At 46.6% G+C, this 20,589-nt stretch overlaps 1 protein-coding gene across 1 annotated transcript in view; it reads right to left on the minus strand.

Annotated features, from left to right (window-relative positions):
- CCNY (cyclin Y) overlaps window positions 1-20,127 on the minus strand; it is a 127,334-nt gene extending 107,207 nt beyond the window's left edge. The window contains exon 1 of the mRNA XM_027121702.1: window positions 19,871-20,127. Within this exon, the coding sequence (XP_026977503.1) occupies window positions 19,871-20,024 (154 nt within the window). The 5' untranslated portion in view covers window positions 20,025-20,127. The remainder of the gene's footprint in view (window positions 1-19,870) is intronic.
- Between the last annotated feature and the right edge of the window lie 462 nt (window positions 20,128-20,589).

Consider the following 20,589-nt stretch of genomic DNA (forward strand, 5'->3'; position numbering starts at 1 on the left):
TGAGGGGATTATGCTAAGTGAAATGATCAGACAGAGAAAGTACCATATGATTTCACTTCTATGGGGAATCAAAAAACAAAACAAATGAACACATAAAACAAAACAGAAACAGACTCATAGATACAGAGAATAAACGGATGATTGTCAGAGGGAGGGGAGTGGGGGGATGAGTGAAATAGGTGAGGAAGATTAAGAAATACAACTTCCAGTTATAAAATAAGTCATAAGGATGTAATACACAGCATAGAGAATATACTCAATATTATTGGAATATCTCTGTATGGTAACAGATGGTAACTACACTTATTGTGGTGATTGTTTTATGATATATAGAAATATTGAATCACTATGCTGTACACCTGAAACTAATATAATATTGCAAGTCAATTATACTTTTTTTTTTTGGCTGTGTTGGGTCTTCGTTGCTGCATGCGGGCTTTCTCTAGTTGCGGTGAGCGGGAGCTACTCTTCGTTGTGGTGCGCATGCTTCTCATTGCGGGGGCTTCTCTTGTTGCGGAGCACGGGCTCCAGGCGCATGGGCTTCAGTAGTTGTGGCACGTGGGCTCTAGAGTGCGGCCTCAGTAGTTGTGGCACGCGGGCTCTAGAGTGCGGGCTCAGTAGTTGTGGCTGGCGGGGTCTAGAGTGCGGGCTCAGTAGTTGTGACACACAGGCTTAGCTGCTCTGCAGCATGTGGGACCTTCCTGGACCAGGGATCGAACCCATGTCCCCTGCATCGGCAGGCTGATTCTTAACCACTGTCCCAGCGGGAAAGTCCAGTCAATTATACTTTAATTTAAAAAATCACCCTAATGGTACATCTGACCACTCCACCACATCGTATTTTTAAATTAGTTATATTGAACCAACTTAAAAACTTATGTCTGAAAAAAAAAAAAAAAAAACTTATGTCTGGTGGTCAGAAAGCAATCTTTTGGTATATCTAATTATATGTGGAACAAACAGGACGTAAAATTCAGTCAACTTTGTGTCATGCTAGCTTGAATAACTTAAAGGAATAATCAAAAGAACCTTTACTTAAATCTAAATACTTGAATTTCACCCCTACTTGCCTCCTCTGTTTTGAATTATGGGTGAAGGGCTAAAAGACCAGAAGTCATATGAGAAACGAGATCAAAGAATCCCAAATCACCAAGAGCTGCTGTAAACACACATTTTCATCAAGTAAAATGACTATAAGTCTGGATCCTTTCATCATTTCTTTGAGGATGAGAACATTCAGATCCTTTCACATTACTAGACCTAGAAAATTACATTCTTAACAGGAATATATTAAAATGAATTTTGTAAAAACTAATTATCACTTAACACTGAGGGAGACTGTGTAAAACCTGTCTATGCCCCCAAAGTTTACCCTCTCCTTCCTCAAAGCCAATTCTTCCTCCTCCTTCTCCAGTTTCCATTCACCAACACAGCATCCTGCCGTCTCCAAGGATCCTGAATTCCAAGGCTGCTCCATTCATTCTCTCCGGTGGGCGGGGTGGGTGCTCTGAGGGACTCAAAGTCTGTCTGGGGCTGGGGGGTGTGGCAGCAGGGTGCGTCCATAACCTTCTTTCCAAGACCCCCATCCCACCTCAGACTTCCCACTGGCTCCAGTCTTTTCCTGTTCACATCTAGTTCCCATAGCTCCAACATATTAATCTTCCTGGGCCACTCTGACCAGCTGAGCCTACTACCCAAAACCAGATGCTCCAAAACGCAGCACTCAGGACAGCCTGACCTAGGATTCTCAAACAAATGCCATCTAGGGGTTTAGGTTGGATATAAAGAGTACACTGGACAGAAAAAAAGGTCCCAGGAACAGCCTGATGCACACAAGAGCTAATCACAGAACAGATGTGTAGCCAAGTGGATCAGGACAAGGAAGGAGTGCAACAACCAGGTCAGCGACCGTCAGAGGCCATATGACATCTCCGCGTGGAGGTGTCAACCATATTACAAGTGGAAAAGTGCAGAACGGCTCCGCCACGGTGCCCCAGCAACCTCACCCTCCTCTACACAGCCCCGGAAGCAGATGTGTCCTGGAGGAGCACCTCACGCCCCTCCCAGAGCACGAGAGGAGGGTCTGAGGAGCACCAGGAGGCTGTCTTAGTCTGTTCCGGCTGCTGTAACAGAATACCACAGCCCGGATGGCTTACAGACACCAGAAATTGATTTCTCACTTTTGGAGGCTGGAAGTCCAAGATCAGGGTGCCAGCACGGTGGGGTGAGGGCCCTCTTCCGGCGTGCAGGCTTCTGACCGTACCCTCTCCTAGTGGAAGGGGCAAGGGAGTGCTCTGAACTCTCTTTTATAAGGCTCCACGCTCACAACTCAAGCACTCCCAAAGGCCCTACTTGAACACCAACACAATGGCCATGAGGATTCCAACATGTGGATTCTGGGGAGACACAAACTCTCAGACCATGGCAGAGGCCAACTCCCATCGGCCTCCCACCCTCTCTGATTGCCTCCCAGGTTCTGATGAAGTATGGGGCCTTCCACACACACCACCCTGCTCTGAGTAGACGTCCAGAACATAAACCCACACAGACTTGGCTTCACAGCAGCAGGGTGCCTGCAACTCACAGTCACTGGTCCCTTTTATTTCAGTGTCACCCTTTCTGGTGTGTGGTTCACAAGCATTTGGGGACGCCGGCTCCTTTGTCTGTATAGGTAATCTATCATCTAAATCTGAAAGTGATTTGTCATATCTTTATAGGTCAAACGGGTCAGGCCTTGGCCTTGCCTTGCCCTCTGTGTGTGAGCCGGTGAAGAGGACAGTTCGTTACCAAAGTTCGCCTTTCCGACCTCACTTGTTCTTATGCACAGTCTCATCTTCCTCCACTAAACCCTCCACCCCAGGGAGCACAGTGGGCGCTTGTCTTCAGTTTTTCCAGCTCCAGGTAGAAGGCTTTACACGTTGGCAGTACTCAATAAATACTGTCAACATCTCACTCAACTATCTTGTCCCTGAGCTACCGGCAGATAACCTGCCAGCTCTCTGATTTCACAGAACCAGCAAGCAAAATCATGTGAGTTTACAAAAAGAGAGACTTGCTTAAGGCCACATCTTCAGGCACCAAGATTGGCTACTGACGTTACTGTGATGTTCTGTAAAGGAAAATATTGCATCCATATTTCTTAAGGGAGAAAACGTTTTCCAAACCAAGAGAAAAATTATTTCTAAAAGGCAAATATCCTGTGAGAAATTAAGGAAGTGTTCAAGGAATGAGGAGGACATATCAAAAGGACAGAGCTGATAAAGAAACCAGTTTGCAGTTTGAAGAGGCTCCCACCAACCAAATCTGGGACAATCTGAGCAACAACAAAAAATAAGAAGAACATATTGCAACTCACTGAATAAAATAAGAATCCATGACTCCAAACTGGCAAATCTATAAATGAGAAGAGCTCGCCCGCACATCAGATGCCCACCCAAAACACGGGAGGACCTAAGTCACCAATGGACACTGAAGCTCACGAGAAAAAACTGATCAGAAACAGGGCATTTACATAGTCTCAATCTCCCCACAAATTACTACTATTAATTAAAGCTACATTATGCTGAAGAAACCCAGATGGTACCACCCCTTAACCGAGTATAAAGTCAACATCAGCAGCCCTGGGATGAACAGGACACGTGTGCCCCTGTCCGTGATGCACCACCTCTGCGGTACTCCCGCTGAAAATGCAGAACCTGAAGCAAATCAAGAGAAAACATCAGACAAACCCAAACTAAGGGGTAATTTTAAAATAACTGGCCTGTGCTCTTTAAAAATACCAAGGTCAAGAACCACAAAACGTTTATTAGATGTGAAATGAATGCACTATCTCTACTGTTCTAATACTTACTGAGCACCTTCTATGTGCCAAGTGCTGTTCTAGGTAATGGGGATCAAGATGGACAGAGTCCCTACCCTCCTGGAGTTTACATTCTGGCAGGCGGAGGATGGCAGGAGGGCACATAACAAATAGGCAAACAAGGTAAAGTGACAGAGAGCAATGGGCCTAGGGCTGGGGCTGGGTGGTGGCAGAAGGCTCCCCTCTCTGCGTGCACTCCTGCCCCGGAGCGAGCCTGGGAAGAGCACGCAAGGCAGGAGGAATAAAGGATGCACAGCCCTGAGACAGGGGCAGGCTTGGCAGTTTGAGAAGCACCGAGGAGTCGCTAGATGAGGAAAGAGGTCTGTGCACAGGCAGGGGCGCGGGAAGGAGATTGTGTCTGAGCGAACCCAACTAAGGCCAAGTGGGGCTGTAAGCAGAGGGACAAGATCAACTCCACGTGTGTAAAGGGGAGAAAGACTGGATTATAAGAAATAACAGATTGAAGAGAATGGATCATAAGAAGCAACTAACATGAAGAAGCTGGAGAAACTTGCTGCATCGTCCCAGAGATTCTGCAACTGCAGTCGACAGTCTTTTTCCCTACCAGATTCTAACAGGAAATAGCAGCGTCATTACCAAATCTACATCTACAATAATGGAGTACTGTGTGAGGAATGTATTAGGGTAAATAGTGGGAGCTGACTTTTCCAAAGGAGCACCAACTGGCAAACCTCGCAAAAACCAGCAGACTCTGAAACGCTCAGAACACCCTCTGGGTCTCCACACCCACCTGTGCCAACGCCACTTGCCGGCTCCCCCCACCCAGGGACCTGTAAGGGCTTAGCATTCCCAGAGACCATTCTGCCAGTTTCAATTTTTAACCAACAGAGCAACATCCTAAAATGTACAAGCTTAAGTATTCACTGCATATTAATCTGCTTTAATTGCTGCCGCTATTGGACTGTTCAAATCAAACTCCAAAACAAAACTCAAAACCAGCCAACCAACTTGTCTACAAAGCAAAACGAAAGATACCTCTGGGAAAGGCTTTCAGTTTCTATCTTTATAACACAAAATTTCTTACGGCTAAGTCAAAGTGTGCAAAAATGTCAATAAAAACCTTCTGTGCACCTTTATAATTTATTGAAATCAATTAAAGCCAAAAACAGTGTTATGAACACACTTAAGTGGGCAGTTTTAGAACAGAACAAAAATGCTTATTTCAATTCAAGTTACATAAACTGCTAAAAAAAAAAATCTAAGATAGGAAAGCTGACAGATGTTCACAGTGTAAGAGCATTTTTTTTAAGTGGATAAACCTGGAATTTATAAGGGGCAAGCTCAGAAAGAGCAAGAAAGAGAAACAGCAATTTTAGTAACCAATAAGTCTCCCAGCTTTCAAATTAACAGATGTCTCAAAGACTGTTTTTTAAATTTCTTAATAGAGATAACCATGCTTTTCTGCTAAGGTCCCTCTTTTCCAAACTATTTGCAAAACTTATCCCTAACTTGAGTTTTACCCAAATTCATTCATTTTAGGTCTACTAGGGAATTCCTTTTCCTACTAGGGAAAACTGAAACATGGATTTTAAAAATACATATCTGATAAAATTATTTCCAAATGCCCTTCTCTGAAATGTGCTTCCCCCAACCATCACCACCCCCTGCAACCTCACCCTTTTATCCACTTCCATAACAACAGAGGTAAAGCTTCTGTAATCATGTCCAGACCCCCACCTTGACCTTCACCCACCACAGCTGACTGGACACTTATCACAGGGGAAGCCACCCCATTAGCTGGGTGGAGTGCATGCAATCCTTTCTCCTGGGAAACTGGAACACTGAGATTCTAGTCAGTCTTTTGTGGTCTTAGAATTGAGGGAGAGAGGGAGGGAGGGAGGCAGGGAGGGAGGAAGGAAGGAATTTTACAGAGAGAATAAAAATTGACAGAAAAATAAATTTGAGACATGGAGAAAGATAAGACCAACTAAGCCTGACAAGAGAATTTAACAGTAAACTGAAGAGACAGCTGCCTCTGTTCCTACAGGCTGTCCAACTCCCAACTCCAGTTCCCTATGAGACTCAGGTATGCTCCTGGTCCTTGCTTTCCATGAAATATCTTCACATACTTGCAATAACTCTTCCCTCCTGCACTTCCCACCCATTTTGCTCAAGCAGTTTTAGTGGACGACCCTTACATACAAGCAAAAGAATCCTGTTTAGTGCCTGCGGTAAGCAGCCTCCAATATAGCCCCCCCAAACACCTCTAGGTTTTCACACTCTTATGTAACACTGTCCCCTTGGGTGTGGGCCAGACTTGAGCAATGACGGAATGCCATTTCTAACTCAGGTACAGAAAGGCGGCGGCTCCTACCCTAGGGGTCTCTCTTGCCCTCCCAGATCACTTGCTCTAGGGGAAGCCAGCTGCCATGGTGGGAGCTGCCCCTGGAGAGGCTGGCAAGGCAAGGAACTGATGTCTGAAGCCAGCAGCCAACGAGCACCTGAGGCCTTGGAAGGAGATTCTCTTCTCCTGGTTGAGCCCTAAGAGGACCATGGCCTCAGCTGACAGCTCGACTGCAATTCTACCAGAGACCTTGAGCTAAGGTGTGCCCGAGTCCCAACTCACAGACACTGAGAGATGATGAATACTGTTGTTCTAAGCTACTAAATTTGGGGGTAGTTTGTTACACAGCCTGATTAGCCCACGTGCCACAACGAAGAGCCAGCGCAGCCAAAAAAAAAAAAAAAAGGTTAATCTCCTTTGGGGAATATTTAATCTTCTGGCGAAAACCAGTGTGAAAGACCCTATCTCCCATCAGGAGACTTTCCTGCCTGCACGCCACCCGGAACGAGCCGTGTGATGCTGGGGAGCAGCCCTCCCAGCAGCTTGGCTGCCTGACCTGAAGCGTGAGGATCTCGGTGGTACTTGATGGTATGAACGCTCCGTGATTCTATGAAGGCTCATGTCTCATACCCAACAAAAACAGCACATTGCTTTTACAGTTCTCAAGACATTATTCTGTCTTCCACGTTACAACTTTGAGTAATCATTTCCCAGAATCCAGAGTATATGCAAAATACTCAAGAAACTGCTCTCCAATGCACATCCATCCATTATGAAATCTTTTAGAACAAATGTCCCCCTGAGGAGCATAATTCATTAAATAAGATGTTTGGGGACTAAGCCACCGATAAGTTCAACATTACCTACTGACTTCAAAACGAAGTTATGCCCCAATGCACGCAGGATCTTTCTAAAACAGTTTCCCTGCACCCTTTCCTGCCCCTTCCCCACTCCCACTCCTCTTGCCCTCGACACCAGGCTGTCTTGGCAAAGTCTTCCCTGACCACATCCCCTCACCACCTAGGACAGAGATCATCATTTCAGCCTCCCTTCTACCTCTGTATATGGTATTGTAATCACTTATCTGCGTATCTGTCTCCCTTAAAGGATCATTAGGTCTTTAAGGGCAAAGTCCGAGCTACATTGATCTTTGCATTCCCAGCATCCAGTGGGGAGCCTAGAACTCATTAGTACTTGGATTGACCAATATCTGTTGACCAGTAGAAGAACTGGACCTTAACCTCCAACAGGGGACATCAAATTCTCGCTCGTATGCAAAATGCCAGCATAGCACTGCCCAAGATAGCCAGGGCTCTGAGCCCAGTCATCACAGGCACCATGAGTTCCCCCTTTAAGTGATGGAAAACAGACGTCTCTCGGCCAACACTTGCTGCTGAATTCCATTTTCTCTCCAACTCCTGCTTCTCCGTGGCTGAAGACAACACATTCTAGAAATACTTCTCACAAGGAATTTACCACTTGCTAGACATGTTAGTTTAAAAGGAAAGGAAGCCCCCCCCCAACTTCTCAGCTTGTCTAGTTCCTCACAGCATTAGCATTCTGCTTATGTGGCCTCTTTTACCTATAATGAGAATTCCAAACTAAACAACTGTCACCACTTCTGAACTCTGGGGAAAAAAAGGAAAAAAGAAAAAAAAAAAAAGCTTTGTGATTAGTTTTGCAGCCACAGTCATCCTACAAACTGATCCCACCCTCAGCAATAACCGGCATTTCAAATAAAAACGGTACTGGAAACGCTATATTCTAGGTAGACTTCCTGGAACAAAACAAGTGAAACGAAGGCCAAGACATCACACCCCAAGTGTCTTATAATAATACCTGAAAATCAGGGAAATTACGTACACCCTCAGGAGCAAACCAAACAACATGGCCAACGCAGGTATCAGTGATCACACCTACCTGGCCAAAGCGTGTAACGAGCAATGGCCCTAAAAACTGTTGGGCTGAAGACATTCAAGAGGAGCACTGCTGTTTACTAAGAGAATAGGATTCAAATTCATATTGGATACCGCTTTATATACTGGTTACCTGTTCACCAAAAGAGGTCTCGTAAGGGCACCTAATAAGAAGCACTTCTGTTCATCGTGTCCCACGCTTTTGTTTTATATGCTTAAAATAAAAGTACTTAAAATATTCTACAATCATCATCTTCTGTCTCAAGTTACATTCCTGGTCTCCACGAACTGCTAATTACCCCTACCTTAAGTGGTACAGAAGACATTTTGCCGTATTTCTTCTTGTGCAAACAGATTCTCTAGACAGCCTGCCCACGAAAGCAGCTGAAAGAACTATGACACACTTCGCTTGGGTAAGGCCAGACCTTCCTTCCCTGAAAGACCTCTTATTTCATGCACACGGGCATATACTGGGCCTCGTAAAACTTCAGATTCACTCTAAAAACAATACTGAACGTCACTTCAGAGGGCCTCAGAATACAGAAGGAACAGAGAGAAAATGACCAAGGTCTGGCTGCCTCTGCATGGCTCATCTCCATGTCACATCCAGATGTGCTATGCGGACCAGGAGGGGCTCATCCTTGTAACTCCAAGCAGTGCTGCTACAGGGCTCTGAGAGCACGTGGACGGGCAGCCCCAGAAGCAGTGCCAGCCCCAACCGCTCCGTTCTCCCATCTTTCTGCCGGGAGCCGTTTTAATCCTGCCGTCAAGGCCCAGGCAGCCGGCTTCCCTCTGAGCTCTGCAGCAAGGCTGCTGACCCCCTTGCTAATCCAAGGCTGCACCTTGACAACGGGGACGCTTCCTAACCAGCGATCTGTGCTACACGGGCGCCGCAGGCGTTGACTGCGCGCCTTCAACCCTCAGGCTCTGGAGGAACATCTTCAGCTTCAGGAGCCACTTCCATTCTATCTTTACAGGTAACTTCACAACTAAGGGACTGACATTTGGGGTTCAAATATTCATAGAGGCAAGGTTTAACTGTCAGGAATACAGCATCACCACATTTTTTGGAGCTTTCCTCACCTAGGCAAGCTACAAATCAAGACTTGAATTTCTAAACCTCAAATCAAATCAAGTCTTGAAATCAAATGGCCTGTTCATCCCCAAACTTTTTCCTCAAGAGTGTAACAGTGCAACACAGATACGACACCCAGAAGGGTTTCCCCCCAAGTTTTCTATTAAGCATGACCCTGAATACCAGACCCTGAATCAAACACCATTTCTGTTCACCCACCACCTGCCTCAGGAAGCCAGGTCACCCAGCTGCAGTGATGAGATTTGAAAAGGTCCACAAAAATACAAAACTTCACTGAGCACTCAAACCCAGCCAAAGCGACGTCAGAAAACACATCAGAGCTTTACCAACTCAAAGAGACCATCTTTATATTCCTCCTCAAAACAGACTCTCAAAGGAAAGCCCACTGTGAGTACTAAGAAAATATGAAAAACCCACACAAAAAACTAGCTGATATTAAAGTTGAAGTAAAAAATAAAACTGCTGGCTAAAAGAAGAAAAATGTACCACGCCTCTCAGTATTGCACTAAAAAGGGAAAAAAGAAAGGGGAAAAAAAAGAGAAGGCATACGGAAGATAAACGCATGACTTTTTAATTTGAACAAAGGAATCACACACCTTCCAGGTGCACCCAGAACACCACGGCCCCATCAGCTCAGAGTCAAGGGCACATGTTTCTGTCCACAGTACCACGAGGAGCCCCACCTCAGAGCACGTGCCCGTCCTAAGGAGTCCAAATGAGCACAGAAAGCAGCCCTGTGGGGAAACAGCGGGGTTGTTCACACAGTGCCCCTGGAGCCCGGCATGCCTGCCCATGGCCTCGGATGTGTGACAGTGACAAACGTGCAGAACCGAGACAAAGGGGAGATAGCGCTGTCCCCTCGCAGGCTGCAGCCCATGCTCACCCGGCTCCACCCACTCTTGTCTTGTCCTCACACTCCATCCTCAACTCCCTCCATCCTTCCCTCTGTTCCTGTCACAGTGCCTTTTTACCCCAGACACAAGAATAACTTCCATTTTCGAAAAACCCAACTTAGGCTTCAACAAAGGCTCCTTCCAGAACATTCTTGGTTAAATGAGAGATGACGATGAGGTCCAGTCGTCCAGTGTCTCCTGGTTCCACACCAGAAGCCCACAGGGCCTCTCCCCAACAGGCCACCCCCACTGACCCTGAAAACCACAGCCCCGCGCGCCGTCCAGCCCCAGTCATTCTCAAGGGCACGAGGCACCCAACGTGGCCCAGGAGCAAAGGCACTGACCACTCGTGGGGCCGTGCCCGCCCGGGGGTCTTGCACAGGGTCGTCCCCACCCACCCCCACCTCCTTGAGGCCGCCGCAGCCCCTCCGCACACGCTCTGTTCAAGTCCTGCACTCCCCAAACCCAGGGGCCACCGACAGCTGCAAAGCCAGCGACTAAGCAGTGTCCCTCCCGCTGCGGAGGAGACACTACATAGCGCACGGGGTCTGCACCCGGGTGCAGGGCTCAGACAGAACCACCAGCCTCCACAGAAGAGAACGGCGTGCACAGCAAGGACCCGTGCTCTCCTCCTCCAGTTCAGAGCTGTGCGGTTGATACTTCAAGTCACACTTCTGAAAGGCAGCTTTGTTATGCTTCCTCCAGACTTCCGACAAAATGCAAGACACAGAAAATTAGACATTAGATTTACCTACAGAAAAGAGTCAAATGTATGCTAACATTAACGTAAACGTCCCTCTTCATTGCCTTTAGCTCTCGAAGACAGAAGGCAATCTCCAATTCTGTAGAGACCCTGTTTACCAATGTCTTTCAAGCAAAGGAGTAACAAGAACTACACATTAAAATAACGGCCCATCACTTACACACAGCTTGAGGGGAAAAAAAAGATTATCCGCATAAACTGACAAAAATAATTGCTCACTATAAATGAAAGAACTGCTTGATGAATGTGTGAGTTCGAAATTTTTGAAGCTGAATTTAAACACAGCATCACAACTTCAACTCTCATCCTAGATTTCAGCAGGACACACAGGGAGCCCTAAAACCTGGACTCGTAAGCAACTGTACAAAATCTAGATCCACATCTAAAAACCAGAGATAGTTCAAAGGACAACTGCGATTACACTTAATTCAATAGCTGTCATCAACTAGTATCCTAAGTCAAGGTTCATTCCTGGACAGAATCCTAAATGTGGGGTGAAACCTTTTCTTGAGGTGAAGGACAGACCTCTTAACCTATCCATCCATGCACTAATTCCCCTGATTAATGCTAAATTTGCAGAGTGAGACAAGAGTTTATCAAATATAATCACAATATCTTTAATAGCTTCTCTTTCCCCACCAGGAACAGAATCATCCATCCACAAGAAAACGTGCTTACAAAATGTTTCAAACACTACACACTGTTGCAACACACAGCTATATTACATGTGAACTCCCATGCCGAGTACTTCCTATTTACCCTCCTCAGAGACACAAGGTCTATAATCGGAGGTGTCCAAAATAGAAGTGACTTGCATTTCACCATCCAACTGAGATTTCTGTAAAGCTCACGAAGCAATCTGGCAAGGATGTAATTGCAGTTGCTAACAATTATCTTTAGTGTACTCCAGCTGTACTTCTCTCAGTACCAGGAGCCAGCTGACATGTCTGCGGAGGCTGGTACATCTCTGCTGAGCATGGCACTCACATCTATCACACCCAATGAGCCCCCACTATACAGCCCAAGTAGGGGACAAAGACCACAAAAGAATGACCCAGGAATTAAAATTACATATGTTAGGTAATGTGTCTATCAAATAATGAAATCAGGTTGAATTTTTTTTAATCAAAGTAGGATAACCAGAGGAGACTGGACACTTATCCCAGAGATGTTACCATTGACCAAATATTTTAGAACTCCCTTTCAGTACAATTTTTGAGCCATATGAAAAACAAATAAAAAAACAAAGTTTCTTTACAAAGTCAAAACTGTTGTACAGAATGTCAATATTCTGACAAAGGTGAAGAATAAAGGATTTCAAGGTTTTCCACTCCAGTATTTAAGTGTAACCTCCCCAGCAAGGCAACAGAGAGGCCCAAAATGTAGCAATTTGGAACTGACCGTCCCTGAGATGATCTCTCTTCTCAGAGTCACCAAGAGGCTTTCTAGGCAAACTCTTGCTGACTGAGGAGCCTGCCAATGTGTCAGCTATCAGACCAACCACACTCGATTTTAGCTTCAGCACACCCCTTTTTCCAAGCTGGCAGAGAGCAAAAGAAGCCCCAGAAGAAGTAAAGGAAGGGAGCCATACGAAACAGCTATCAGCAGCACAAGCAGCTGAGAAAGGGAACAGAGGGCGAGGTCTCCCTGACCTCTCTGCAGCTGTGGACCCAGCCAGTCAGATTCTTCCATGAAAAAGATTGGCACAAACCGCCCCAAAAAACTCGCTCAGGGCTTCCTGTGCTTATTTTTCAGCCCATCAATTCCTCTTTATTTAAAGCAGTATTTTAATATAATAAAGCACCTGTATGCATGCCTCAAAAACCTTATTCTTTGAAGAATTTTGTTTTTTAAATCCCTGGCCTTACCCTCTCTGTCAGGGCACAGGCTGACGTTCCCAGGAACCCAGTTCCACGGGCAGCCAGCCAACCGGCCGGCTGGCTGGAGGGGCCGGGTATCCCCAGGAGTTGGAGAAGCTGTCTCAAATACTCATCCCACTTTCACTGCATGGCATCATGGTATGACTTTGGAAAGATGCAACCCAGAAGAGCAATAAATGCTAGAAAGAGGATGATTTCTATTCCAAATTCTACTGCCACCAAGCTCCCACTCAAAGGTCACAGAGCTCTGCAAAACCTCATCCCACCCAGCTCTAAAATTCCACTTATCCTTCCGGTACTACCCTGAACGCTTGATATGTTGGTAGGATGAGCCCCTTGGCTTCTGCCTTCTCTGGCTATGGAAAGTTCAAACACAGGTTGCTGTAGCTCTTGCAGCACACTGCATATTTAATCCAAGAAAATCAACATGAGAGCCATGTTCATAATGACATACGTGCATCTAGTACTTTCTGGTTTATTAAGCATTTTAGTCTCATTTTAGGTCCCTTGGGTCATATGTCAAGGCAGTATTTTTTTTTAATAAATTTACTTATTTATTTAGGGCTGCGTTGGGTCTTCGTTGCTGCGCGCGGGCTTTCTCTAGTTGCGATGAGCAGGGGCTGCTCTTTGTTGCAGTGCGTGGGCTTCTCACTGCAGTGGCTTCTCTTGTTTCAGGGCACGGGCTCTAGGCGCAGAGGCTTCAGTAGTTGTGGCTCGCGGGCTCTAGAGCTCAGGCCCAGTAGTTGTGGCGCACGGGCCTAGTTGCTCCGCGGCATGTGGGATATTCCCAGACCAGGGCTCGAACCCATGTCCCCTGCACTGGCAGGCAGATTCTTAACCACTGCGCCACCAGGGAAGCCCTCAAGGCAGTATTTTTAAGCACGCTTTTTTAAGCAGAGAGGAAAGTGGCTCACTAGGGCAGAGGCCCCACAGCAAAGGCAGAGTCATGTCCGGGGCACAGACCTCCTGATTACTGGGCTCCTGCTCCTTGCCCTCCATCAACTTCACAGACCCAGAGGCACATTCTGTAAACCCCCTGGGAAGAGCCTTCTCTCATTCTTCAGGAAAGGCAGGATAGGACAACAGTGAGTCTTGGAGCACAGAGAGGAAATGATCTCCTACCCAAGACTCCCAGCAACAAACTCAACATTTCATGATGACGCGAAAGGCTGCAGGGAGAGCGAGCTCTCTCCCTCCTTCCAGTTACCAGCTGAAAATGATACTGAAAGCACGAGAGGCTCTAACATCAAATGTTGGTGCCACAGACTTACCCTGGGTGCCTACATGTTGAATCGTTAAAGGATCTGTATTTTGAAGTATGACAAGCATGATACTGTGAATTGCTCTCTTGTGAAAAATACCAAACACTACTTCCTTAAAGGTAAGTCCAACACTATATGCCTGGAGCTAAATCTCTGACCCTGCGTGATTAAAACAGGATTTCAAAGCTGCTCACGTGGCTTGCCTCTCATTATAGTTTTCCTTTTGGTTCTGCCCTTTTCTGGATAGGAATGGATTTAATCTTTTTTTAAAATTTATTTAATTAATTTATTTATTTTTGGCTGCGTTGGATCTTCATTGCTGTGTGTGGGCTTTCTCCAGTTGTGGTGAGTAGGGGCTACTCTTCGTTGCGGTGCATGGGCTTCATTGCGGTGGCTTCTCTTGCTGCAGAGCATGGGCTCTAGGCACGCGGGCTTCAGCAGCTGTGGCTCGCGGGCGCTAGAGCGCACGCTCAGTAGTTCTGGGGCACGGGTTTAGTTGCTCTAAGGCATGTGGGATCTTCCTGGATCAGGGCTTGAACCCTTGTCCCCTGCACTGGCAGGAGGATTCTTAACCACTGCGCCACCAGGGAAGCCCTGGATTTAATCTTTCTGTTGTTAGTTTCATCTAGCCAGAAATGTGAAAGCAATTCATCTCCTTAAGATGATAGAAACAATCAGCTTCGTAGAAAAGGGTGAGAAAATCTACAATTCCAAAAAATTATTTAATCTTCACTCCTCCCTAAAAGGAGCAGAAAAGTAAAAATCCTATTCGCAAAGTACTGTTAGCCAAAAGCACACAGGCAACAACTGAAACTCTGAAAACAAGACAGGCGTGGGCCAGGCACAGATCACTCCCTCCCTAAGTAGCTATCACAGGGTAGTTGAGGTGTGACGCTCTAGCAAGTAAGGATAAATTGGACCCCAACTCTGCTACTAACTAGCTGTGGAAACTTGAGCAAATTTCTTAACATTTAAGGCTCGATTACCTCTCCTGTAAAATGAGGAGAAAGATGTGAAGAGATTCACTACCCTCTTCCAGGATCTGCATGACCTGCGCAAGAGACTGCACCTTCCAAGATTCAGCTTCCTCATCCGTGAAGTGAGGGGCAAATGACTCCCTGATTCTAAATTAGGAAGGAAAATAAGTGAGTGGAATGGAGGTCAGGGGGCCACAATCATTGCTCCATGGAGCCACCACTGTATGCAGTTAGCCCACACTCGGTCGGAACATCTTCACAAACCTCACAGGCAGCATTGCTAATAAATTTTAGCCTGGAAGCAAAGTCTACAGGCATGGTTTTGCCCGTCAGGCTGGAAAGGTTAAAGTGGGACCGAGACTCGAGAAAAAGAACGCAGAAGGGATCAATTTCCATAGGCTGCAGACAGCGCAGAAACCAAGGGCAGGAGTCCGAGCTCCTGCTCCAAACAGGCACTTAGGTCTGTTACCAGCTCTCTTGTCGCCCCAGCCTTACAGCAGTTGGCTTCCCCAGCTACCCTGCGGTGCCTGGGGGAGCGCCTCAAGCTTCCAGCTTCCCTGGCCGTGGGAGGTTCAGATACCAGTGCCATATATCCCAGAACACATTTCACGTTTAATCCAAGAAAGTCACATGAATGGCTATGTTCATAATCACATTTGTTTATCTAGTGTTTTTTGATTTATAAGCATCTTAGTCTCACTTTGATCCTTAAGGACGTGAGACCACAGCTAAAGCCATTCATCTGAAGAGACATCTGAAATAAGACTAAACATATCACGCTGTTAAACAGACTTCCACCAGCCATTGGTTTCCTTTCAGTTTGGGCGTGTTTTTTTCTTTTGTCATGCTTTGAAATCTTTCTTCAGTTTCATTTTCAGGATATCACCTTATCTGCTTACCTCTCAGGTTAAAACGCAAACCAACCAAAAAGTTTCACATCCACTCTGCTTTCATTATTACAAGTCTTATTCATTCTCTACTTCCTTCTGCTTCCTCTCACTCAATAAATACACACACTGATGCTCTGACTCTGATGTCCTTCAGTGGCTGGCTTCACTCATTCATTCAACAAATATTTAAAGCAGTTCTTCAAGGTATCAGGCACTACTGTAAGCACTAAGGTTACATCAATGAACAAAAAAGTTCTAGCAGAACTTGTACGCTAGAGTAGAAATATTATTACAATACATACATATGTGTATACAATGTACTACAGGTGACATGGAGTTAAGAAATCATAGTGCACAAAATGTATATTAGGATTGCTGATGGGGTGACCAGAGGAATGTTAAAGTGGGGTGATTGGGAAGGCCTCACTGAAAAAGTGAGGCTTGAACTAAGACTGAAGGGGCTGAGGGGGCCTGGCCAAGAGAACACATGGAGAAGAGCATTCCAGGCAGAGCGACAGAGCAGAGGTCCTGGAGTGACAGCATGTCTGGTGTGTTCAGGGAACAGCACTGAAGGAGGCCAGTGTGGCTAGAAAGAGCTAGTGATTGAGGAAGGCAGGCAGATCACAAAGGGCCTTGGAGTCCACTGGAAGGACTCCACTGTCAAGTTCACTGTAAGGCTTTTACTCCATGTGACATAAGGAGTCGCTGCAGTTTTTTGAGCAGAGGAGTGATGTGTTAAAGTTCTGAAAAGGATCTCAGCACAGCTGCAGTGTTGAGAACAGACCGTGGTGGGTAAGGGGAGAAGCAGGGAGACCAGTCAGGCTGCTTAGATTGCAACAGCAGGAGAGGTTTTAAGAAGGAGTCAGACTCTGGATATATTTTGAAGATAGAGAGTCATGCCTTCCTAGCAGACTGGATATGAGATGAGGGAGCTATTGGATTGTCAAGGATGACAGCTGATCCTTGGATGAAGTGGCTCCCAATCATTTTGAGGTTTGAGTTTGTCAACCCAAACTGACACTCTGGTACAGATGTTAACAATTATCCTGATTTATTTAGTCTCACCGAATTTTAAATTCTCTTCAGTCCATTCCTCTTCTTCTCCTCCCACAAAAATAATCTAATCTGGTAAATCCAGCATGTTACAGATGGAGGAAGTCCTTCCCAGAGAAACCATGGATACGACACAGTGACACAGAGCCTACCCCAGAAGGCAACCCCACACTAGTTAATATTTAGTTAATATTTGATGGCTAGTCAAGCAACAGTGGAAAGTTTCCACTAGTCATTTACTGGCTCCATAACTTTGGGCAAGTCATTTCTCCTCTCTGCCTCATTTCTTGGTCTTAAAGTAAGGATAATATTACCCCCAGGGTTACTGCGACGACTGAATGAATGAGCTGATGTCAAGCATTAAAGCAGCATCCATCACAGAGTAAGCAATATGTAAGGGTTGTACTTATTACCATCACTGTTGCTAAGTGTTTTTGTTTTTTCTCAATCTCACAGTAATTTTACCAGGAGTAATACCTGGGTAACTGATGAGTCTAATATAAATTTCTAAAACAGGAATAACCTAACACTAAGGTACACTAAATACAAAGGCAGGCAAGTTGCCTGTGGGCATCATGGAAGCCTAACACAGTCACTGAAATTCTACAAACATTACCTGCTGTGTTTGGGCAGGGAAAACATGAACCTCATATCTTTGTGCTCTAAAGAAACTAACCTAACCCAGCTCCATGAACTTCTCTGAACCTTCCAAGACTAGCTGTCTGGAAGATCTTTCAGGGTATAAGAAATATGGTACTTAGGCACTTCAGCTTTTGTTACCTACTAAAATCAAGAACTCCTGAGATGCAGTTTTTACATGTTTACTAATCACCTAATAATCAGAAGTTAAAATACAGATATATATGTATATCTATACACTACAACTTAAGCAAACCTATTCTCTTCTCCCAGCCTCGGACAGAATGAATTTCCATGGAAAATGCCCCTGAACAACAATGACACTTCCAAGGCTCACCCAGCCAGCGATTTTCAATCCAGCTGCATCTTAGAATCACCTGGAGCGCTTTACACATACTAATGCCAAAGCCCAGTCCTAGATTTCTGCTCTAATTGAAACTGTTGAGAATGGCCAAATAGGTAAATACTACAAGTATTATTGACTGAATGTGGCAGACAGAGAGAACATTGTTTACATAGTGAATTAGTATTTCTGGGTTTAAACTAGCCTCATATCAACTGGGTTCTGGGGTGAGAAGCCACTACAGCCCAGATTAGAAATCGTCTACAGCCCAGATTAGAAATCCTCTTAACCTGCTCTATAGTCTCTCAAACCTCCCCAAACCTCCAAAACAAGAGCTGCTGCTCTTCCAAATGTTTTCTCAAAAGCGAATGATGACCAAAACTTAGATTTCTTCCAAATGAAAGAACACAACACTACTCTATTTTTTTCTGGCAAAATCCTTCTAAGCCTTACTGCCAAATAGCTGATTACAATTACTTTTATTTTCCTGTTTCCTTACTATAGGCAATAATAACACGCAGCCTGGGTCTAAGAAATGAGAGTCTTCCTTTTGTTTGTATTATTTTAATCTATTATTTAAAACACAACGCCTCTACCTGATATTAGGGCACAACATAAGGGAGAAATTATCTTCAATGCTCCAACATTATATAGGACTAAGTGATGATTTCCTACAACAAAATCATTCATTCATTCCTGTAAAACACAATACTTAGTGTTTATTACATGCTGGCCACTTCTTTCAGGTGCTTGAGACCATAGGAATGATCATGACAGACCGAACTTAATATCCTGCTAGATGCTTTTAAACGCATAAATTTAAAAATAAAGTACGGTTATAGTTCAAAGGCAACTAAAGAGTAGGTCAACATAATGGAAGTCTAAAATAACACCACTAGAAATGTCATACTGAGCCCTAATTTACTAAGTGCCTACTATAAACCAGACATTCTTTTAGTCTCTTTTACATATGGTACTCATTTAATAAAGTTGTTGTCCTAAAAAGAAGAATTTACTATTTAGAAGAAATTAAATGAGGCCAAACAATAAGAAAATTCTTCCCTTTGGTAGAGTTTAAATTTGGCTTTGCATACTACATGGAATGTGCCATCCTAAAAGCGACAAGAATAAATTACGATAGGCTTGTGCCAATTCATTCACACAAGAAATTTTTTCAGATTAGTTCAACCACATCAACTGTGAAAAGATTCAATGGTTAAAAAAAAAGTCAAGTTGTCATAAAAATATATTTCCAATTTTTAAGGTGAAAACTTATAAACTGTATGATGCATAAACTACCCATCTGTAGATATTAAACCACGTCGCTTATTGATAAGATGGTACTAATAAAGGTACTGTAAGACCAATAAAATAAACAACCATTACTAGGCGCAGCGATCAGTCCTTTAACTTCCTTTACAAACACTAATCCAAACCAAAAGTCATTCCAATCAATCAGAAATTCACGGGACTGTGATTCAGCCCCAAGCAAAAACGAGGGGACTTATTCCAAAGCTCTCTGCAAATCACTGTGATAATACCGTAAAGAAAAAATTTTAAAGAATTCTGGTGAAGCTATCTGACTGCAGTCTCTTAAACCCCCCCCCCCCAAAAAAAGCTTTTTGTTGGTGGTGTTTTGGGGAGGTTAGTTTTTCATGGAAATGGGCTGAAGGCCAGCAAGTGGGATCAACTGGCGAGTTTCCGGGCAGCTGACCCAGGCACCCAGTCCTCGGCCTGCCCAGGGTCCCCATACCCTTCGCCTTTCGGAGGACGGACGACCTCACCCTTCTGCGCGCAACTAGACAGGCGGCTCCGCCGGACAGACGGCCGGAGCCCGGCCTGGACCCCGCCCAGGCCCGCTCTCGGGGGCGAAGACCCTGGCCCGCTCGCGGGGAAAGACCGAGAGCAACGGCCGCCGGGCGGGATGCGGGGCGCGCGCTCAGGCGGCGCGGGGCGTCGGAGGAATCGGAGGGACCCCCGCCCGCCCGCCTCACCGTCGATGTTCTCCCGGTCGCTGATGTGCTGCAGGTTGCAGCCCGTGTCCTCGCGGCTCAAGTCGGCGTCGGGCCGGCAGGACTCCAGCCGCGAGTGGGCATTCCTGCGGAGCTTGGGGCTGGACGACACGCAGCACGAGGCGGTGTTCCCCATGGCGGGCGCCCCGGCCCCGGCGCGGCCCCGGGTCAGCAGCGGCGGCGGCGGCGCGGCCTCGCCATGGGCGGCCCGGCTCCCCTCGCCCGGCCCGGCGGCCTGTCCGCGGCGGAGGAGCGCCCGCGCCCGCGCGACTGCGGCCGCCCGGCCCGGCTCACCCCGCCGCCGCCATGGCAGGCGCCGCGCAGCCGCCTCCGCTTCCCGGTCGGCCCGGCTCCGCGCCGGCGGCCGCAAGCGGTTCCGGTTCAGGGGGCGCGGCCGCTCGGGACGCGGGGACGCGGGAACTCGGGGACGCGGGGCGAACGCGGGCGGCGGGAACGCGGACAGCCGTGGACGGCGGGAACGCTGGCAGCGGGGAGGAGCAGCGCCGGGCCTGGGCGTGGGCGGCCGCGGGGACTCTGGGCCCGGCCCTCCCGGCCCCGCCCTCCGCGCCGTTTCTCGCCCCGCCCCCCGCGCCCTCAGCGCCCCGCCCCCCGGCACCGCCCCGCCCTCTGCCCTGGAAGCGGATGCGCTACCGAGGAGGGGGCGCTACCGAGGAGGGGGCCCTCCCGCGGGCGCGGGCAGC

Source organism: Aethalodelphis obliquidens, unplaced genomic scaffold, assembly GCF_003676395.1.
Source record: "Aethalodelphis obliquidens isolate GAN/ISIS:26980383/991018 unplaced genomic scaffold, ASM367639v1 scaffold23, whole genome shotgun sequence".
Lineage (NCBI taxonomy): Eukaryota > Metazoa > Chordata > Mammalia > Artiodactyla > Delphinidae > Aethalodelphis > Aethalodelphis obliquidens.